Source organism: Sphaerodactylus townsendi, linkage group LG06, assembly GCF_021028975.2.
Source record: "Sphaerodactylus townsendi isolate TG3544 linkage group LG06, MPM_Stown_v2.3, whole genome shotgun sequence".
NCBI classification, from domain to species: Eukaryota; Metazoa; Chordata; class Lepidosauria; order Squamata; family Sphaerodactylidae; genus Sphaerodactylus; species Sphaerodactylus townsendi.
Window position 1 is genome coordinate 40,003,574 of NC_059430.1, and position 23,883 is coordinate 40,027,456.

Here is a 23,883-nt window from a genome sequence, read left to right on the forward strand (position 1 = left end):
TCCATTTAGGAATACATCTAGATCAGGGGTCGGCAACCCGCAGCTCCGGAGCTGCATGCGGCTCTTTCAACCTTATACTGCGGCTCTGCATGGCCTGGAGGTCGGAGGGTAGCATGGGGGTGTCCCTCCAGCCCTCCAGAGCAGCTCTGGAAGGAAAGGTGAGTGGAGGGGCCGAACTGGAGGTGGCTCCGTGCATGAGGACACCGCTTTTCGCGTCCTCTCCACACACCTCTCCTTCCAGCGCTTCTCTGGAGGGCTGGAAGGACACACCCATGCTACCCTCTGACCTCCAGGCCATGCAGAGCCGCAGTGTAAGGCATGCATGTGAACGGGAAAAGGGAAAACAGGTCCATTTATAACAAATGTAACCTGTTATATATTTGCTGTATGGAATCAACCATAGTCAAAGCACATTTAGCCACTGAATGCTACTGACTGAGACGGAGAAAGTTGAGTTCTATAATGTTGGATAGCAGCTGCTTGCAGGATATTTTATGTTTTGATTTCTGTGTAGGAGCAGTATTTCTGAGCAACAAGAATTTCCACCACAGTACTCTTAAAGGATACAGTCTTAAAGTTGCCCCCCACCCTGGTACCAGTTGCTATGGGATAGGGAGGTGCTGTAGATATGAGTAGTTGTGTCACAAAGGTTGGATGAAAGTGCAATGTGAAATTTATATTCTGCTCTACTTGCTAAGTTCAAAGCTGGGGCTGAATCTTGACATTTCATGAAATATAAAATTAAATTGGCATTAAATTAAAATAATCACAGACATGCATGCCCATATATTGGCTTGGTATCTCAACCAGCAAAGTTCCTTTCCTAATGAAAAAGTTTCAGATCCATTATATACCATGTGTTACGTTATTCTTCCAACATTTTTAATTGGTTTTTCTAATTTTTTTAAAGTAATTGTAACCCCCAACAGAAAAAAAATTGAAAGCATTAGATATAACATCAATAGGACAGGTCTACAGCTAAATATCTATAAAAGGTTTCAAAATAACTAAAACAATGTCCTTGAGCAATTGTTTTCTCAAATGTTGATAAGGTTGTAATATCCTCAATCCACTGGAATGTCAGAGATGGGCATTTATCTTTCCAGTGAAGTAATGTAAGTCTTTTAGCAACAGTTAAAGGCACAGGAGGTTCTTTTTCACTGATCATCAGTTAGCCTCCAAGGAGACAGACATATAGGCTGTTTCCGCACGGGCAGAATACAGTGACCCAGGGATGCTAAAAACAGCGTCCCTGGGGAGGGGTTCGCATGGCGCAGCAGCGGCGGCCTTGCAACCCCCGAGTGGCGCGAAGCCGCTGTTTCCGAACCTCGTTCCCTGGGTGAGGTATTTCGGAAACAGCGGCTTCCAACCGCTGCCATGCGAATGGCAGCGGCTGGAAGGCGCCACCCCCCTTTCCTGAATGCCTTACCTTCCCTCCGACCTTCCGGCGCGTTGTCCAGGCCTGGGGACATGCTCCCCCTGCCCTGCGACTCCAGAGCTGTTGCGCAGGGTGGGGGGGGCGTGTCCCCTGGCCTGGGCGACGCGCTGGAAGGTCGGAGGGAAGGTAAGGCGTTCGGGCGACGGCGCAGCGCTGCACCGTCTTCCCCACTCCTACCAGGACCGTTAATGCGAACACTTCCGGGAGGTGCGTCAGCATCGTATACACCAACGCACACACACACACACCCCGAGCATCGCCGTGCGGAAACGGCCATGGTTTTAAAAGTATATAAACATCCTCAGAGATCAATGAATATTCTAATACAAAATTGATATTAGTCATTACTTCCTCTCAAAAAACTCAAATAACTAGATAGTACCAAAGCAGACTTTTAAGAGATGTGTTGCATCAATTACAATGCCAACAATTAGATACTTTTTGTGGTTCTTTATGCTACCTTTACACTTATTCCTTAGTTGCTAAAAAGTGGTTTTCTCCCTACATGGGGAAGCATGTCCATGTTCAGATGAGAGGACATGTACTATTTTCATGCTTTTGTCTGCACAGAAGTGTCTTTCTGTGTAAGCTGGGTATATCTTGTGGCCCAACCCTTAAGGCCAATGAGCATGATTTAGGGATAGTGAACTTTGCCTGCCCTAGGTGAGGGAAAATGGGGAAAATGTTGCTGGAAGTCCCCCCCCCCCAAAAAAAACAACATTTTGTGAGAATAAGTTGGGCTTCTAAATTGTACTTCCCTAAGCTGCTAAATACAAAGGAGTCCTGTGGTGCAGAGTGGTAAGCTGCAGAACTTCAGTCAAAGCTCTACTTAAGACCTGACAGTAGCCAGTTTCAAGGTTCAGGTAGCCAATTTCAAGGTTGACTTCCATTCTTCTGAGGTCAGTAAAATGAGTATCCAGCTTGGTGGGGTAAAGTATAACTGCTGTGAGGTGACAAAGGATCCCCATTGGTCAATAATGACCCGCTGCTTGTACAAGGGACTACCTTTACCTTTAAGCTGCTGAATACCTTTAGTTAGAGCAGTGGTTCTCAACCTGGGGGTCGGGACCCCTTTGGGGGCTGAACGACCCTTTCACAGGGGTTGCCTAAGACTCTCTGCATCAGTGTTCTCCATCTGTAAAATGGATAAATGTTAGGGTTGGGGATCACCACAACATGAGGAACTGTAGTAAAGGGTCGCGGCATTAGGAAGGTTGAGAACTACTGGGTTAGAGTTTCCTGCTGGGATCCAAACTTCCTTGCATTGAGTATGCTGCCCCTCCAAACAAAGGACTGACAAATGAAGAATGCTTTTGGCTTGCATTACTTTTTCACATCTTAATGCCACATAGTTGGATTGGCTTAGCTTCTCATTGGCATTCCTTCTCCAAACCCATCAACTGTAAGGGAGGTATCCTGTTGCTGGCTATCTGTTCCCAGAATAGAATGAATTTCTGTATCCCAAATAGTTGCTGGCTTTTATGACCTGGTTTATTTTTCCCAGACACACAGAAAGAAGGTTTTAGGAGAGAGCTTGTTTGAAGGATATCCACAGCATCACAGCCATCTAAACAATTATCATGTGAGGGACTATAAGTGCTGTTTTTAGTATTTTTGTTGCTCTCAGTATAGAACCATGCAATGTGGGTTTTGTCCATCTGGCTTCATTACAAGGTCTACATAACTGATGAGCCAGAACAGGTTGTGCAGGTGATATGTCTGGCTTTCATGAATGTGTGCGTAAAGTGTTTTAGCAGTTACAAGATCTGTTCAGGTTCTTCTGCTGTTTCTAAGATATGGTCATGCTAATGTTGTAACCAGAGGTGTAGCAAGGGGGGAAAGCGCCCGGTGCACTGGTGCATCCCATGCCCCTGCCCTGCCCCGAACACCCCTGCCCCACCCTGGAACACTCCTGCCATGCCCCGGAATTCCTCTGCCACCCCCTGGAACGCCCTTGCCACACCCCCACAGGGGCGTGCACCCGGTGCGTCACACGCACCCCCGCCCCATTGGAGCTAAACCTCTGGTTGTAACATATCTTGAGGGTTCATTTTGTGACCACCAAACAATTAGGGTTAACAGAACTATCAAGCCACCAAATATCTCTTGTTGACCTCAGCCATAACTGTTAAATGGCTCATTTACTTTGGAAGTCATGCTTCCACAGATGCATGAATAAATATTTAGGGTCAAGTACAGGTCCAGGACTTTAGGCAATGTTGACTTCTTCTCCCTTTGAAAATGCATTCGATGCCTTTTGCCTTTTAAAAATCTGGCTCAGACAAAAATCCTCAGCTCTCCCAAGAGCTGTACCACCCTCTTGAAATGACTGCTTGTGTCTCCACACATTAGCTTCAAAATGTCTCCACAACTCTTAATGGACCCTGACACTTTCTCTCCTTAGGTTTGGATGGAAATGTGAACATAACAAGGGTGTGAAATTATCACAACAGTGTGCATCAAGGGATGGGTGTCATAGGCGGCTTTCAGGAAGCTTTTCCTTGAAAAGAAAGAAATAAACCCTTGATTAAATCAAAAAATTACTTACTCAATTAAGTTATTCGCAACTTGAGGGTGTTGAGTATCTCAGCTCTAGAACTGCACACCAAAGTAACTGTGTAATTAGTAATTAATTTTTCACTCCCAGAAGATATGTCTTGCTCAGTGCTAAGAGAAGAAGCAAAATAAAAACCTCAATTGGTTAAAAAAAAAGCAGAAGGGGTTGAAATTACATCCTGTCTAACTGCTCTGATACCTTCTAGAAAGCTATATTCAGAGCAAGAGCTTGGGAAAGAGGGTGGAAGGGACCTTAATGGAAGCTGCTGCAAGCCCTGTGATTAGAATGTTCCACCGAGGATACTTATGCAACTTCTAGCTGCAGAACAATATACTACTGAGAGCAGAGCTGGGCAGGTCAGGAAGCTGGGTGGGAGAGACAGTGAAATGTTCTTGGCAGGACAAGATTTGTGCAAATTACTGAGAGAGAACGGAGTCTTTCAAAACCAGGGCCCAAGAACTCCAGGGGGACATGCATCAATAGAAGTTGCTAAGATAGGATTACATGTGTACAAATCTCAACCAATTTACGGCAATCCCACCAAGGCAAGTGAGAAGCGGAGGTGGTTTGCCACTGACATCATTTGCAGAGCCTGTCTTAGGGGTCCCCCATCCAAATACTGACGCTACATACCTACTGAGATCTGACAAGATCAGGGTATATCATGCTGCCTTCCCTCCCAAAATAGCCTTACTGAAGAACTTAAGTATGGCCTGACTGGATTTTATTTATTCATTTATAATTTGATTTATAGGCCACCTTTTCCCTGATGGGCCTAAGGCAGCTTATAACAATATCAATAATCAATAATAAAATCAACACAATTTCCTATGCAATATATCCAATGCCACCTTAAACAGTTTTTAAATTAAGGGGAAGAGTGGCAGAGAGGGTGGCCAGAGCTGTTGAACTGCCCTCCACCAGAGGCCTAGCAGAATATCAATAATAAAATCAACACAGTTTCCTATGCAATACATCCAATGCCACCTTAAACAGTTTTTAAATTAAGAAGGGGGAAGAGTGGCAGAGAGGGTGGCCAGAGCTGTTGAACTGCCCTCCACCAGAGGCCTAGCAGAATAGCTCTGTCTTGCAGGCACTTGAGGAACTGTGACAGGTCCCACAGGGCTTATTCAACCAAGTATTCCACCCTGCTGGTGCCACAGTCAAAAAAGCTGTGGCCTCGGTCAAGGTCAGACAGATATCTTTTGGGGCCAGGGATCACCAGTACATAGTTCTCTATAGAGCAAAGAGCTCTTTTGGGGTGTATCTGGAGAGGTGGTCCTGCAGGTTTCTTTTGGGGTGTATCTGGAGAGGTGGTCCTGCACACCAAAACTTTGAATGTGACTTGGTCCTCCACTGCATTGGAAGCCAGTGCAGTTGGTGAAGCACTGGACAAATGTGCTGATGCCACAAGGCCCCTGTGAGAACCCATGAAGCATCATTTTGAACCAGTTGGAGCTTCCTGGTCAGCCTCAAGGGCAGCCCAGCATAAAGTGAGTTACAATAGTCTAGCCCAGAGGATCAGGCCAAAGGTCAATCTAGTTTAGAATTTTGTTACCAGCAGCAGTCAACTGATGCTGTAGAGGTTTACAGGGAGAGTATGAATATGACTACTTTAACCCATTCAGTCTGGTTTTCAGAAATATACTGTCTCTGTATGGTGTTATAATTACCCTATATACTCGCATATAAGCTGAGTTTTTTTAGCCCTGTTTTAAGGCTGAAAAATGCCCCCTCGGCTTATACATGAGTCACCACTTACCAGCAATCACAAGCCGCTTGTTGCTGCCCTCCCCAGAGGGCAAAGGGGAAACCCCCGCAGCCAGCCAGCTCTTCAGGCCTCTGCCGAGGCTGGGGCTGTGGCCCGGGACGACCTCCCTGCGGCTGCAGAAGCCGCTTATTGCTGCCCTCCTCGGAGTGTGAAGGGGGAACCCTGAGGCACCCGGCTGGCTGGGCTTCCTCAAACCCCAGCTGGGAGGCAGAGGGAGCTCCTTATTGGGGCAGTGACATCAGGGGGAGTCACTGCCCAAATAAGGAGCTCCCTCTGCCTACCCCTGGGTTTTTCTAAGTCATCCTTTTTTCCTTGCAGAACAGCCAGTCTGCAGGTGAGTTTGATGTGGGCACCAGAAAAATCTTTTGCATTTGGATTCTTCTTCAACATCTCATATCCAGTGCCAAAATATCAAATAAAAATGTGAGGAACCTGTATAAAAGCAGACTCATCTGGATTTGCTCATCCAGAAAATACTTGAATTTCAATCCAACTCTATTGGGGGTTGGGGGTGCATTTAATCTTGTTTACAGCCTGTGGCACCAAAATACTGGTTCATTATTATTTCAACATTGAAATGCCCAAATTATTTTATGGTACTTTGGTTCTTCACATCTCATGGTTTTTCAGGACTTCTGAAGTTGGACCATTTGTGGTGTACTTTATATATATTCGATTGCTGCAAGCAATGCAGCATTTTGAGTTTTAAAATGCAACGTTTTGAGTTTATGTCGCAAAGCTTACTCACTGTCAAGAATAAGTTTGAATGTGAATGGATCATGGGTCCCTTGGTGCTACACTGCTGATTTCAGGACGCTTTGCCATTTTGGTCTTTGCAGATGAGCCAGGATGTGCAATTTCCATTAGGAGATCTGATGGTTTGTGCCTTGTGTGACACTCACCACCCACTTAAGCAATTTAGCTGCTTGTTTGCTCTCTTGCCCATCCCTTCGCTTGCTCCACCATGTCATTGCCATTAGCACTAATGGGGCACACTAACCAGACAGTAATTGACTCTTAAAGAGCTAGGAGGCTGAGCTGCTGCTGCTTCCCTTTCCCTCTCTGCTGCAACAACTGTCAGGAAAGTTTACAGGACTTTGCCTCCTTCCTGAGGCAAAATAACTGCCCTGAACTGAATATGAGTCGTTAAAATGACTGAGATAAAATAAAAAGTCCTTGAAATGTAGAGGGTCACTTGGAGTATAAGCCAGGAAACAAGTGGAATGCAGGACATGTAGGCTAAGATCGACCTGTCTGACAGGGGCAGCCCTGTATATATTTTTTCCACATGTCTGTTCTGCTACTGTACAAAGTGGTCTTTTTCATATAAAATGGGGGATGAGAACGCAGAATGAAACTCTCCCTATGTATTACTTCACTTTGCTGTTTCTTCATCCCCCCTCTTCCACAGTCCAATTAACTTACTGTTGTCAGAGCTGAGCTGGGATAAAATGCTTCGGGCCCACAGAATATGGTGAAGTGAAATAGGAAAGAGATTCTTCTTACAGTTCCTTTTTTTTTTCCAGAAAAGAGATCCCACATCTCTTTCCACTCTCATACATAATATGTGAATGGAGCAGACACCTGAATAAATTATAAACTGCTTCCGTTGCCGGATCTAGATAGATCCATTGAAGAAAGAAAAGGCTAGTGCCCGTAACTGTAGTCCTTGCCATTCTTGAGCACCCAAATTCCATCAGTCTAGTACATTTTTATCTCCCTTTACTTTTGTGTTGCCAGCCTCCAGGTGGTGGCTGGAGATCTCCTGTTATTAAACTAATCACCAAGTGACAGAGATCAGTTCACTGGGAGAAAATGACCACTTGCGAGGTAGACTCTATGGCATTATACCCCATTGACATCTCTCCCTTCCCCACTCCAAACCCTGCATGTTGTGCTGCAGGTCTGTTCAGTAACAAGACTCTATATTCAGATGGTTTCTTTATTATGAAACAACATCAGGGAAAAGCATTTAGGGCGATTCCGCACACGAGTAAAATAGGTTCGACGCAGTTCCCTGAGAAGGGTACTGACCTAGGTCGAAGCCATTGTTGTTCCCCACTGCAACCAGCTTGATCCCAGCTTGGAGGGCGGGATCATCCAGTGCCTGTTCACCACTCCATTCTGATTGGCTACTGTTCTACGGCGGGAAACGTGACCACACATTTCTCTTTTTTTAAAAAAACCTACGTAGGAGCTACGTAGAGGCGATGCGACAAAGCGCCGTACAGATGAGGGCAAGATTTGCATAGCTCCCGCCTCTTGTCAGAAATTTGGCGTGAGTCGCCATTTCCATTGGGAGCGCTTGATCTGAGCGTTTCTGTTCCTGCATTCCACAGCACATCTGTTGTGCCCCCGTTTCTGCATTTCCATTGCCACCCTCTCAAAAATATGAATGTTCCCTTTGGTGCCTTTGAGGGTCCGTTGGAGTTCATGTTCCCCCCAAATGCCAATCAGGTCAGCAGTCTCCTGCTCCTTCCAGGTCACTCCTCTTCCCGGACCTCTGGCACCAGAGCTTTCTGCACCAGCCATGCCTGCTGTACCAGCTGCCATGTCCCATCTATCCCCACACTCATTATAAAAAAAAAACCGCCACAGGAATGGAGGGATGAAGGTGGTATTTTTTGATTGGCTGCTTACATTGGTATGCGGAAATTGTGCGCCGTTTGTGTGACCAGCCATCGCTTCGAACGCAAGAAAGAAGAGGGGGGAAAATTAGGCACGATTTTTGCCGCAGCGGTTCTCCAGCTCTATGCATGCCCGAAACACTCAGCTGTGATTGGCTGAACAGGGGACTCCTGGCGCCAGAGATTCCGCATTTTACTGGAATTGAGCTGAGTTCAAGCATGGTTCCCCAAAAAAGTAGTAGTTCCCAACTGGATTCGGAAATTTGACCATTACACGGGGCGAAGCTGGTACAAAACCTCGTCAATCCCAGTGGTTGTGCGGAGCACTTAGGTCAAACGCAGCTCAAACTTAGGTCGATAACGCAAGTGTGGAATCGACTTTAGACTTCTATTGCCAGAACTAAAGGTTAAGCCCCCCAAAACCTTCCATTATACCCCAAATCATGCCCACCACATCACACAACACCACAACTGAACACCATTTCACAAGGGAGTTTGGACTTCCTCCACCCCCATGGTCCAGTGACAGTGCTGCCTTCAATTAGGTCAAAACAACCCACACTCCCCAGGGCTGTCAAGGGCAACAACTTGCATGTGTCTAACAAGCAGATTAGGCTTTGCTTGAGATATGAAACTGAAACAGCAGCAGACAGGAGGGAGAGAGGAGGGAAGAGGATTCTATGTCCCAGCTGGGAGACATGGCAGGTTTGAACCAGAACTGGGCATAGCATGACACCCAGAGGTGTACTGGGGTTAAATGGCGCCGGGAGAAAAATTGTCTCTGGGACGCCCCCCAAACTCTGCCCCCACCACAACCCCAGCTCCGCCCCTGATGCCCCCAGGCTCCACCCCCCACTGCTGGTGCCCTCAACCCTGCCCATATCACCTTGGGCAAGGGCTAGGGTGTCCAGCTCCCCCTTCCCTTCCCCCCTGCCAGCTGGACTCCCAGCCGGCAGCCACCAGTTCCAGCCTCAAAGACCTGCTTTTATAAGCACTGAGGCTGGGAGTGGGGCTTGGGGAGCAGGAAGGGGTGGGACTTCCTGCTCCCCGAGCCCCACCCCCAGCTTCAGTGCTTATAAAAGCAGGTCTCCAAGGCCAGGACTGCAATCTCTTCTGGCCTGCCCGGATGGGAGGTCAGAAGAGACTGCAGGCTGCCGGCTGGGAGTCCAGCAGGAAGGGAAGGGGGAGTTCATGGCGACATGGGTGGGGTTGAGGGCGCTTGGAGGCAGGCCCTGTCGATTTTGCACCCCTTGACCCCGTCCATGTGTCACTGGCAGGGGCAGGGGTTCTCGGAGACAATGAGGTAGCAGGACTTCCTGCTGCCTCATGGTTTTCGAGTGCCCTGATCCCGCCCATGTCGGTGACACATGGACAGGCTGAGGCACGCAAAAACAACGAGGCAGCTGATAACCCTACCTTCCTCTGAGACCATCCACATTCTATGGAATATACAGTTCTACCTTCCCATTTTATCCTCACAACAACCTTTTGGTTAGGTTAAATGATAATGACAAGCCCAAGATCACTCACCAAGTTTCATGGCCAAGTGATGTTTTGAATTCATATTTATTAGAGTCTAGGTTGACACTCTAGCCTCAATGTTGGTGGTTCCCAACCTTTTTTCACTTGTGTACCCTTGGCAACCCATTTTCCTAAAATTATAGTCCCATATGAGCAAACCCATGATTTTCTTTGCATAACCCCCCCCCCCCCCCCCCAACACTCTGGCATGTACCTCTGGAGGTACACATGCCCCAGGTTGGGAACCACTGCTGTGCACTACATGTTGGACAGAAAATGGCAAGGCATACAACTAAGTCTCCATGGTCAGAGAGCAAAAGGCAGTTGCCACTGATGGTGGAAAGTGTTGCCAAGTCACAACCGATTTATAATGACCCTGTAGGGATTTCAAGATAAGAGATGTTCAGAGGTGGTTTGCCATTGCTGCCTTTACTTAGCAACCCTGGACTTCCTTGGTGGTCTCTTATCCAAGTGCTAACTGAGGCCAACCTTACTTAGCTTCTGAGATCTGATGATTGCTGCCAGGTGATCACCGCCAGGTGATTGCTGCAGTTCTCCTGCTATTACATATGGTCTCCAGGCAACAGAGATCAGTACACCTGGAGAAAATGGCTGTATTGGAAAGTGGACTGTATAGCATTGTCTTGGCAATCCAAGCTAAGGCACAGTCACCACTAGCACAAGGCAAAACTGTGTAATTCCTAACAGAAGTAACAGCATCTAAAAGTACATTTTTACTTTTCCCATCTTCCAGGAAGCTCAGGGTGGGTACATGTATCTCTTTTCCTGTATTTTATCCTCACAAAAACCCTATCACATAGGTTAGAGACTGAGTGAGAATTACTGATCTAAGGTCATTCCCTGGCGTGTGTTTTTTTGTGGCAAGTAGGAATATGAACCCATGTCTCCCAGGTCCCACACTATAATCACTGCACAGTATAGGAGTCTTCAATGCAAATCAGAAATATTTCCTGATAATTTTAAAGTGGTGAGTGGCAGTATACCCTCTCCCTCCCTCCCTTTCAGTGATATGAGGCAGGGTGTTGCATTTTTGGTTCTCTAGGTCCATAGTACTGTGCTCACAGTGCTCTTACTGGACGTGTGCTGAATTAGCATGGGAATTTGCCTGTCCCCAGTATGCTTGTTATCTGAGCCAGGATGATGAAGGAATCAACAATCAGACTGTGTTTGTCCTCTTTAATCAAGGTTGGAATCTTTGCAGATGGCCCAACACATGGTGCCTTAACCAGGACTTCTAGTGTATGAAATAAAGCAGGTACTGATTGTTGTTGAAACAAAGGATGGGAGAAGAAAGCATTTTAGAAGACAGTGATGATCAAATGAAAGCAAGGTTAGATTGAGAAGATAGAAGGCACATAGGAGAAAAATGGGCACTATAGGGAAAAAGAGGAAAATGGAAACAGAAAATGAGAGACAGGTGTAAAAGAAAGTGAGATGGGGGCAGGTGGGCATAAATTGGGATTGAGATACAGAGCGGGGAAACCACAATATGGAAAAAGAGGAAGAGAGAATATCAGAAACTGAAGATGAAAGTTATCTTCAGAATTCTTTTGCACAATGTTAGCTGTAATGCATTGTTACTGTCTTTCTCCACACTTCTTTCTTTTCTGTTTTCACCCTTCTTTAGCCCTTTTTTGTCTCAAAATGACTAACTGGCCCTTTCATTATGTGCACAAGCAGAACAGAAGTAGCTTTGTTTGGTAAAAGGCACTGGCCCTATCATGGAGATATCACACTGGATTCTCCACGCTGTGCCAAGCCCTCCAGTAATTGATGCTGTATGCTTGACAAGGCATGTCATCTGTTCTGTGAGACCTAAACTGAGAGCTGATCTCAGCAAACAGGTGGGGAGCCACAGGGGCTTCTTCCTGGAGCTTCCTATTTTAATTAATTTTGTTATTTTACTACTAACAGGGAACTGCCAACCAAATGCGAATCACTTGGATATGGCTTCAGAACCTGTTTCAAATGCTAGGGCTTAACCCTGGAAGCATACACTAGTAACAAGGGAGCATCTATTCACCCTATGTATCTGTATCGCATCAAATCAGAAACGGTGGTCTCCAGACACACCTACACAGTTTGTCTGCCTCATCTCTCAAAATGAAGTTGGGTTATGGGGAGCATCCATGTTATTCTCCTCCTATATTCCTTCTGCAGCTTCTTCTCCTTTGCTGTCATATTTTCAGAATCTGCTTTGATCTGATGTTTCTGAAAAATCAGTGCAGAATTGGGGTTTTTTGTGATGTGGACAGGAAGGTGTGGGATTCCACATCCAGTACCATATTTCTTCTCCATTGCCTCATGATTGCCATTCACCCTACGTCTGCCAGCCAGAAAGAATTTTGCTGGGGCTTTTTTTTGGTGGTGTTAGTATATTCCTATAACCCTGCTCTAAATGGCCCAGGCTAGTCTGATTTCACCAGTTCTCTGAAGTTAAGCATGGCTGATCCTGATCAGTATTTGGACGAGAGGCTATTAAGAAATACCAGGCGGGCAGTGGCAAACCATCTCTGAACATCTCTTGCCTTGCAAACCCTACAGAGTTTTATTCTTTATTTTTTCATTAAAACATGCCAACATTGTAGAACCAATTAAGCAAGCAAAAGAATAGAAACTGAGAATGAACCTTAGCTTAATTTCAATTCTAAATATAAAGAGGGCGATTCCGCACACGAGTAAAATAGGTTTGACCCAGTTCCCCGAGAAGGGTACTAACCTAGGTCGAAGCCATTGTTGTTCCCCACTGCAACCAGCTTGATCCCAGCTCGGAGGGCAGAATCATCCTGTGCCTCTTCGCTGCTCCGTTCCGATTGGCTACTGTTCTACGGCCATGTTCCATCTATCCCCATACACGTTATTAAAAAAAACTGCCACAGGAATGGAGGGATGAAGGTGGCATTTTTTATTGGCCATTTACATTAGTACGTAGAAATTGTGCGCCGTTTGTGTGACCAGCCATCGCTTCGAACGCAAGAAAGAAGAGGGGAAAAAATTAGGCGCGATTTTCGCCCCGGCGGTTCTCCAGCTGTATGCATGCCCAAAACACTCAGCTGTGATTGGCTGAATCGGGGACTCCTGGCACCAGAGATTCCACACTTTACTGGAATCGAGCTGAGTCCAAGAGTGGTTCCCTGAAAAAGTAGTAGTTCCCAACTGGAGTTGGAAATTTAACCGTTACATGGGGTGAACCTGGTACAAAACCACGTCGATCCCAGTGGTTGGCGGAGCACTTAGGTCGAACGCAGTTTGAACTTAGGTCGATAACGCAAGTGCGGAATCGACCAGAGTCAATGAAGTTATACAAATGATGTTCTATAAGGGCATATAATGTTCAACTGATATCCAATTGCAATTACTACTGTATTTTAAGTATTTTTCCCCCAAATTATAACATCTATCTTATGAACTTATTCTGTCCTCCTTCTCAAATATCACAATACTAACACCTACACATATGCCGTAAGTTGGCTGAGACTTGACAGCACTTTACACACACATCTCACTATAACATTATAGCAACATGCCTGCTACCTATTTTTAAAAAAAGACATTGAAGATGTCCAATGTGGGTGTTCTGTTGCTGTGCTAATGCCTCTGGAGGCCAAACTAAACAACACGGGCATCTTCCGGTTTGCCCTGGCAATTCTTTCTGAAATAAAGTTTGTTAAGAACTTGTCAAACTCAAAACAAATTTTTATTTTCATGGAAGAGGAAGGCTTGGTTAAAGGTTGTCAATCATCCTAGAAGCAGATTTATCCCATGATCCAAGGGAATGGTAGCGGTAAACTGTAGAGAAATGCTGCGTGTATTAAATTATCTTCCAAGCCCTATGCTCAAATCCTTTCACAGAGGAGCTTTCCCATCCACTGTAATAGCGGTTTAGCTTCCTAATCCCTTTCTGTATTTACTTCTCAAATATATTAGCAGCAAGTAAACTGTCATTTCCATATAATGGAGGATGTTGGCATCCTAATGCTGTGGTGGGCAGTGGAATGAAAGAGTGCACAGACTTTGGTTACATCTCAGGCTTGGCTGCCTTTTGCCCATGGGGTCAATCATCCAGTGCAGCTGTGACAAAAAAATGTTCTTACAACCACTGTATATAATATGTGCATCAATCAAAGGACATTCCTTAAAATAATAAGTCAAATTATATATCACAACCATTTAAAATGTGAGCTAGAAGGGATCATGATCCATGTGGTATACTTGTGGGGAGAGGAAATATATCAAATTATGCAACAGTGGAAAAGAATGATGCGTGACATGCTTCATAGCATTGGGTGGGGTTGTGACTTAGTGGTGGAGCGTTTTCTTAGCATGCTGAAAGTCCCAGGTTCAACCCCCAGCAGCTCCAGGTTAAAAGATAGGAGTAGGTAATGTGGAAAATCTTTGCCTGAGTCCCTGGACAGCCACTGCAAGTCTGAGTAGCCAATACTGACTTTGCTAGATCAGTGATCTGATTCAGTATAAGACAACCTTGTGTGTTCATGTGACTGCCCTTTCCACAAGAGCCAACTTACTTAGATTATTTGTGTTTGTAAAAAGGCGTCTTTGGAAATCTCTAAAAAAACTACAAAAATATCTACTACTTAGATATTAGTTAATCTGTTTCAACTAAGATACTGCTCAGGAGCTGCAGTAGCCTAGTGGTTAAGAGCAGGTGTACTTTAATCTGGAGGAACCAGGTTTGATTCCCCGCTCTGTGGCCTGAGCTGCGGAGGTTTATCTGGGGAATTCAGATTAGCTTGTACTTTGCAACATATGCCAGCTGGGTGACCTTGGGCTAGTCACAGTTCTTCTGAGCTTTCTCAGCCCCACCTACCTCACAGGGTGTTTGTTGTGAGGGGAGGAAGGGTAAGGAGTTTGTAAGCCCCTTTGAGTCTTCTATAGGAGAGAAAGGGGAGATATAAATCCAAACTCTTCTTCTTCTTTAACTTGCCAGTCTTATTGGTAGGTCACTAATCTTCTTTATAATGTATCTGTGGTGCTTCTTTGTGTCCTTTGGCATTTCTTATGCACCCTGGAGACCATTGTGTGTGTGAATGTTTATCTTTCTCCCATTCCTGTTCACATGCCCAGCCTCTGTCCACTGCTGATGATTTTTGTGAACCACCTATGCCTTTCTGAGTTATTTTTGTTTAACTCGATTTTTTTTATTATGTGCACAAAATCCCATCTGCTTCTTTCTCTGAGCTCCAGGGGGGTTTATCAACGCTACTGCATTTCAAGAAACGAATCATTTCACTCAATTACATCAAATGTGAACAAATGGGGAAAAACGGGGGATATGAGAAAGAGGAGCGGAGAAAACAATCACAACAGTTTGACAGATTTACCTCCTTGCCTTTCAAAATGTGTCCCTCTGACAACTGCTTCTATCAACAGTTTTGACACATGTGTTTGGCCAGGTAGAGCAGCCCTGAGTGATGGATCCCAGGTAGCAGCCCTTTGGTTAGAAGCACGGAGGGGATGGGGATGGGGCCTAGTGCCGGAGAGGAAGGGCTGATTCAGCAGCTAGAGCAAACTTTGATGTTTAATAATGCATGAAGCGAATTAGGTGCTGACAGCTTTCAAGCTTCAAGCCTTCTGTGTGTAATTACCTACTGTTGAACTTACAAAATGTCTTACTTTTGGAGAGGAACTGGGGCACATTACGATTAAGCATTTATGTAGTACTCATGATCTGCAAAAATGATGATTTTTATTCATCTTTACAATCACCCTGTGAAGTCGGTTGGTCGCTGTTACTCCTGCTTTGCAGATTTATTGCTGAACCCAAGAGATAAGTCACTTGCCTAAATAGCTGAGCTGGAATTGAAACTCATGTTTTCTCAGGTCCAAACAGATTTCTCACTGGACTAGTTATTGCCCCTTAGCCCAATTTTTGCACACACTGAACAAATTCCAGATGGGGTAGCCAGGTTAACCTGTTTCAACTAAAACAATGAAGAGTCTTGTGGCATTATGAAGGTTGACTAATTTATTGTAGTCAAAACTCTGGGATTGGATCCCGTCTAGTTTTTCTGCTGGTGAAAAAGGCAAGTTGACCACCAAAAAGCCTGTGCTAGGAATTATGGGATGTGCATGGGGGAACGCCATGTGTGACTGGGGAGGGGAGCTATTTGAAAAAGGGAAAGTGGCTAGATTAAACTTCTTGTGATCTGAGGCAGAGAGAGAAAAAGGGAAAAAGTTGTGAGATGCCAAAAGATTAAACAGTGCAAGCGACAACAGTAGATTTGCCACAGTAACAGACAGCACAATGAATTCAGCATTCATTCACATAATACAAGATTCAGTTGGCATGGGTGTGACCCGTTCCCAGCATCCACTTGAGATGAATAGGCATAGCAGCCATGTAGACAGACCTGTAAAGAGGGACAGTTGCTGCCTCTAGTGATGTAGTCATTTTCAGAGTTTGATGCCAATTACTTTCACATTTGCTACTGGCTTCTAGTTGTGACAACTTCACGCTGGATTCTCCTTTGGAAGCTTTTGGTAACTGATAATTTTGCATTTCCTTGTATAGACACTAACTGACTTGGCCTGTGCAAATTGAAAAAAGGCATTGTTTAATTCCATGATAGCATCACCCAAAAGGATATGGAAATATAACTGGCTCCGGACTTTGTTCTTCTAGGGGGTTGTTTTGGGGTCTTTGCACCACTGTTTGTTTATTTAGAAATGTTCTACTCCACTTCTCCAAAGAACCTTCTGCAGAAGTCTTACAAAGCAAAACACAATACAAATATGAAAGACAATAAAATTACTTTACATTTAATATACTATTAAACCCAGTTAACATACCATTAGAAACCCAGTAAATAAAAACCCAGTAAAACAGTATAAAACATAAAGTATCTCAAGCAAGTTTCACCGCTCTGAGCCCTTTGGGGGAGGGCGGTTTAAAAATGCAATCAATCAATCAATCAATCAATCAATCAATCAATCAATCAATCAATCAAACAGTTTTCATAAAACAGTTTCAGACTCAAAAATGTTAAAAATCAGACTCTTAATTAAAAGCTTGGTTAAAAAGAAACATTTAGGCCAGGCACTTAAAAGAGCAGGGTAGGTGGCAGGTGACCCTCAAGGGGAAAAGCATTCCACAGGCAAGGATGCCTTGATGAGGGGAAAAAACCCTTCTCTCTGGCCACCACTCATCTGACCTCTGACGGTGGGGACACAAACCAGAAAGTAGGGTTGTATGTGAGGAAGCAGGGTTGCCAACTTCCAGGTGGAACCTGGAGATCTCTTGGAATTACTACTGATTGCCAGACAATAGAGATTAATCCCCCTGGATAAAATGGATGCTTTAGAGGGTGGAGTTTTTCTTCCCCTCCCCAAATTCTGCCCTCCCCTCCCCAAATTCTGCCCTCCCAGGAACTGTACCCCTCAAAAAATCTCCAGTAATTTCCCCAACTCAGAGTTGGCAACCCAGTGAGGAAGATGTTGACAGGCAAGCGACTTTAGAGTTAAGATGCTTTAGCAATAGCATAGCAGCAAAAGCTTCATTATTCTTGGCGCTGAACAGTCAATCAAGGAATTATCATCTCAATGCAGTTAAACTTACTCAATAAACTTTGTTTTATATGTCCAAGGACTCCTAAGGTTTTAAAAGCATAACATTTTTGCTTACATTGTTATCCATTTCTCTAAGGAACATTACTTGTTTCTGCTACTTACACTTGTTTTTCAATTTACAATTATTCAAGAGTCCTTGATTCTTTTCAGGTGGTTCACGTTGCTCGGAGCTTGTTATAAAATGCCTCTTCACCTGCAAAAAGAGAAGGAGGGGGCTGAACCTCTTCATCTAAGCTATTACCTTGAGATAGGGGGCTGAACAACTCTTCTTCCATACCCTCCTCTTTACAATAAAAGAAAAATTGTTCAGTCCATAGCTTGGCTTCAGTTTAAGAGCAATGACTCGATTTTGTTTGGGATAATATGGTAGATTCTCACTGTAAGGCCATAGGGCACCAATTGGGGGGTGGGGATGGATTTTTATATGATGGAGACTACAGACAGTCATATTCCAGGTACAGAAGGCCTGTTCACCATGTTCAGCATACAAGTGTCCCACCCCCAAAGAAATGAAATGCATAGAACACTCTATTGAGTGAGGCCAGGCCCTGCAAGACCAAATGCAGGGCCTGTAAGATAATTGTTCTACTGGGCATATGGTTGGGGTAGCAACAGTTACCAACTTTGGCCTCCCCCTCTATTCTAGTGGTATCAGCTTACTGGATCATAGATCTGTGCAGAATTGTTCAGTTTCTACTTGGTCCACTACCCAGTTTGATGGGCTGTTTTTTGTCTCTATCTTTAAATATATTGTATATTGATTTTGAATTTACTACGATATAATTTTATGACTTATTGCATATTTATTTTTTAATCAAATTTGACTTATATAATTATATGGAGACTCTGTATCTTGTAACGCACATGCCGAAAGTGAGTTCACTCGTGAAACTGTTGACATGATCATTTTAGCAGTCACTTACCTTGAATGTGTAAGAATGAAGCTAACGGACAATAAACTCACCTTATCAGAGCTGGGAGCAGCAGTGGCATAAGAGAAGTTGCATTCTAATCTGGAGGAACCGGGTTTGATTCCCTGCTCTGCCGCTTGAGCTGTGGAGGCTTATCTGGGAAATTCAGATAAGCTTGTTTACTCCCACACATGCCAGCTGGGTGGCCTTGGGCTAGTCACAGCTTCTCGGAGCTCTCTCAGCCCCACCCATCTCACAGGGTGTTTGTTATGAGGGGGGAAGGGCAAGGAGATTATAAGCCCCTTTGAGTCTCCTACAGGAGAGAAAGGGGGATATAAATCCAAACTCTTCTTCTTCTTCATATGATGACTATTACTAAGATAGTCCCTAGATTTCGAGGCATCCTAGCTGTACTAATTTACCTTTTGTGGGTAGCAGGGAGTGCAAATTATGGATGCTATGTCAACTCTCTTGGGTCAACAGAAGTAGAATAGCAACAGGAACTGTACCTAATAACTGTTTCCTTCCAGTCCTTTACAAGACAAGACAGATTTCTTTCATCTAAGGAATGAGCTGACTGACTATCAGTTAGACAGAACATTTGAATTAATCCTTAAAATATGCTGAAGGTCGCATTAATTTATAAATTTTATAAATTAGACAAAAGTCTAGTTTTATAGAGCGGCCAAAATAAACATTAATTTTATATAAACAGCTTGTAGTCTGCAGAATGAAAAAGTAAAACAAACGTCACATATAAATTGAACCTGTTCATTTACTGGTTAAAATATCCATTACTCTATTTCAATAAATGTGCATCTTCATGTGATTTAATGAAGGGAAAAGGTTCTGTTGTCAGACAAACCATTTATTGTTTGCGGTGGAAATCATCTTGAATGCATCACCTGATTTGAGGGAGGAACATAAATTGTTTATGACAGTGCCATCAGCCTTGAAAATACTTCCACAGAGATCCCTCTGAATTTTAATTTGATTCATGAATTAATCGATGAATTATACCAATTAATTCTATCAGCGCTAATCCCTTTTGCTTAATGTTCTCAAGCAAGGCTAAGGAGATTTGGTTTTTGCTTTTGATCTTGTTTTCTGTGTCACCGTGCCTCAGTTCTTGCTTTTGTAAACTGCAGCTAGAAAAAGCCAGCCAGCCATAAAAAGGACTTATTACAGATTTGCCGTTTGCCCAAAAAGATATAGAAAAATATACAGGGAGCATTCCACCTAGAAAACTCAGTAAATTTGTTCCCACCTTTCAGTACTCCGGTCACTGAATTTAAACTCACTGAAATGACTGAGTGCTTATATAGTTTTAATTTATTTTTCAATACCCTTAGTTAACCATTCACGCTATTTTAAACATGCCATTCTACTTCTGTATGGGTCTTCTGCTGTTTGGTATTGGATGATGATGCCCTCATTCACAAACAGGTGAGATAAGTCCCATATTTTGTAATATAACATTGATTTCAATGGGACTTTTACACTGAAATCAGAGGGCCCTGGATTGACAGCCTCTTGAAGAGGACAAAAGCCATTCATATTTTTAATTAAAAAAAAGAAACAAAATGTTTCCTTTTAGCAGCTTTCAGACTGTTAAGGCTGAGAAAGCTCTGCTGGATCAGTGCCTGTGTGCACCACCAGCACCTTGCAACCAGTCATCATGCACCTGTCCATTTCTTAGAACAACTCTGCTTGAAAAGTCATTCAGGTAGCCAGGTTTTTTAACAAGCCCAAACGCTTGTATCTTCTTCCCTGAAGCAAGCATGCTGTAGAGACACAAAGATGGCCGGTGTGAATCTCTGACTCACCAAAGTCAACAGAGGATCTTATCGATTTCCAAGAAGGAAACCCAACACTGAAGTAAAATCTCTATAAGGAAAATGCACAACTCACTCTCTCTTAATGCTTCCTGATAAGGTTCAAGGCCATTCTAAGGGCACATGAACCTGCCTTATAGTGAATAAGACCATCGGTCCATCAAAGTCAGTATTATCTACTCAGACTGGTCGTGGCCTTCCAGGCTGAGGTCTTTCATATCACCTACAACTTCGTTCCTACTGAAGATATCAGAAATTGAATTTGAAACCTGAGTGCTGAGCAGATGCTCAGCCACTAAAGCCACAGCCCCTCTGCCCAAGACCCCACAGCACCAAGAGCCCCTAAAGGCATTTTGATCAAAACTGTTACTTAAAGTGACTTTTCTTTTACCTGATTTGTAATGCAAACCCTCTGATGGCCAGAATGCTGATTTAAGAACATAAGAACATAAGAACAAGCCAGCTGGATCAAACCAAAGTCCATCTAGTCCAGCTCTCTGCTACTCGCAGTGGCCCACCAGGTGCCTTTGGGAGCTCACATGTAGGATGTGAACGCAATGGCCTTCTGCGGCTGTTGCTCCCGATCACCTGGTCTGTTAAGGCATTTGCAATCTCAGATCAAAGAGGATCAAGATTGGTAGCCATAAATCGATTTCTCCTCCATAAATCTGTCCAAGCCCCTTTTAAAGCTATCCAGGTTAGTGGCCATCACCACCTCCTGTGGCAGCATATTCCAAACACCAATCACACGTTGCGTGAAGAAGTGTTTCCTTTTATTGGTCCTAATTCTTCCCCCCAGCATTTTCAATGAATGCCCCCTGGTTCTAGTATTGTGAGAAAGAGAGAAAAATTTCTCTCTGTCAACATTTTCTACCCCATGCATAATTTTATAGACTTCAATCATATCCCCTCTCAGCCGTCTCCTCTCCAAACTAAAGAGTCCCAAACGCTGCAGCCTCTCCTCATAGGGAAGGTGCTCCAGTCCCTCAATCATCCTTGTTGCCCTTCTCTGCACTTTTTCTATCTCCTCAATATCCTTTTTGATTTGTATTACAAATATCCCTGTTCCTTCTCCTTGTTGTTCTGAATTAACCATTGTTCTATGTAACTCTGCTGAAGCCTGATTTATTTATTTATTTATTTATTTATTTATTTATTTATTTATTTATTTATTTATTTATTTATTGTATTTGTATACCGCCCTCCCCAAAGGCTCAGGGCGGTTTCCAACAAAATAAAAATTTAAAACATCATATATATAAGTTAATTAAAATACATAAAATATTAAACTAGAGATGGCTTCAGCTATTCTATTCCCCCTTTTATGAACCCACGGGAGGCCAGATGTTTGCTTTTTATTGCAGTTGATATCATCCCGGCTGGCCAAACGCCTGGCGGAACAGGTCCGTTTTACAGGCCCTGCGGAAACTTTGTAAATCCCGCAGGGCCCTGATCTCACCTGGAAGCCTGTTCCACCAGGTAGGGGCCAGAGCCGTAAAAGCTCTGGCCCTTGTAGAGGCCAGCTGGATCGCCTTGGGGCCAGGGATCACCAGTAGGTGATCACCATTTAGATATGGGCATGCACTTTAGAAACCTTAGGCATCAAGTTAGCTTACCTATACCAGTTCATTTGACTCCTAGCCTGAGATAACACCTCTGTTATAGCTTTGTTCTGGGTGTAATATACACATAAACATCATTAGAAAATCTCTTTTTCCATTCTAAGCTTTTTTTTATTAAAGCAAATCTATTGTGTTCTTAAGACAGATTAAATATCCAGAAAGCATTATCCTATCCATTTATCACAGTTACATAGATAATTAAAGGAGAGCAATTACATGAACCTACAAACGTTTCTTACCCCTCAAGGAAACAGGTCACAGGCAAGGAGTTCCTTCTGAGAAGAAGCTCTCAATCAATATTTCCACATTTATAAGCTTTTAAAATCATCTCCTAACAATAGCTACCGTAACTGTTCCACTTCAGAAAATGCACATTTTTGGCTCACTCATAATGTCAAACACTACACAAAAGTTATCTATACTTAAGGTGTTTTCTGTATGAAATATGTTCATTCTCACTATTATCTTAATGAAGTGAATTTAAAATAATGATTACAGGTTTTTCATACTTATTAACATTTTTTGGCCCTTAACAAATACTCCAGTTTTTTAAAATCATAACTTCATTTCTGTGACGGTGGACATTCTTGGGATTTTCAGATGCTTCTGCACCTGGACCACCACAAATTATATCTAGCCTTTTTTTTTTGTTTAGAACAGTAAAAAGTTTTGAGCTTGGCAGGAAGCTCAGCTCCAAATCAAATCCTTGGACTCTCCAGCTGCTGTCACTGTTCTACCTTTCCTCTTGAATATCTCATCACTATTCCTGCCTGCATTTATTACCTCCAACAGAGGAACTTGATTAACCTTCCCAGGGAGACGGATAGGGTATCTCAGCTCAGAACTTTTAATAAGAGCCTCATCCTGACACATCTGTCTCCGTAGCCTCTGAACTCTCATCTCCCTCCATGGTTGCTGTCTTTTTCAAAACCAGGGCTGGAACCAGACTTGTTCCATGTATGGAGATGTAGTCTTCCTTTCTTTCTACATGGCTTATTCAGAGCCTACTGTTTGCTCTGGGTTGTTCTTGCCCATCATGCCTATGGGACAAAAGTCCCATATTCAAAGACAAAAACAGCTGGATGGAAAGACTGAAAAGGAAACGATGCCAATGTGCTCACTGTCAGCTTCTGATTACCTCAGTGACAGCACGTCACTCAAATGCTACTACCCATGTTGGATACCCAATGATGAAAGGACCGACACTTGCTCTGGGTGAGGAGTGCACTGACACTCTGGTTACAATACAGCATCTTCTTATCCCTTGTGACAGACAAAACAGGTAAATGCCAGAGAGGAAGTGGGTCCGGTGGAGTCTGCTGGCTTTTCTTGATGACTTGTCAGAGCTGGCCTTTCAGCTTTTCTGTATTCCAAAGGATATTGATTATGGGACTAGATGTTCTGCCTTGGGACTCTAGTATCTGCTTTTGTAAATCACTGGGGGCATTTGTGCTCTCTGCCAAGGGTCCCTGGAGGGGGTCCATGCTCTGATCAGCAGTATACTGTCTCTGGAGTCCCCAAATAAAATGCAGCCTTAGAAGTACAACACTGAATATCAGTCATTAGCTTGGTCTCCCCAGTCTCAGTGTGTGGGAAGAGAAGCAGCCTCACTTATTATTAACATGCATGGAGCAATGCCACATTTCTAACCCTTTTTTACCAGCAAATTCTCAGGGTAGTATGATGTGGAAGTATTGACACACCAGAGAGCTTTTGCACCACTCCACCTGTGTGAAGAGTTCTATGTCCCTAGTTTCCCATGCTGCTTTCAATGTTTCTCACTTTCTACATCTCTTCTTTTCAGGATGGTGGAATATTCTCTGGATCTCCAAAACATTAACTTGTCTGCAATCCGCACTGTACGCGTTCTGAGACCCCTCAAAGCTATCAACCGTGTGCCTAGTAAGTCCATCTGCTTTCCTTTTTACATACAATTTTCGTTCCTTTGAAATGCATGTTTCCCTTCTGATGTTTTTAGTTTCTTGGGGCAAGT

At 43.8% G+C, this 23,883-nt stretch overlaps 1 protein-coding gene across 1 annotated transcript in view; it reads left to right on the forward strand.

The window, feature by feature from the left end:
• The window catches only part of CACNA1I (calcium voltage-gated channel subunit alpha1 I), a 208,423-nt gene that overhangs the window by 14,784 nt on the left and 169,756 nt on the right, over window positions 1–23,883 (forward strand). Inside the window, exon 3 of the mRNA XM_048499231.1 lies at window positions 23,695–23,792. Coding sequence (XP_048355188.1) covers window positions 23,695–23,792 — 98 coding nt within the window. The remainder of the gene's footprint in view (window positions 1–23,694; window positions 23,793–23,883) is intronic.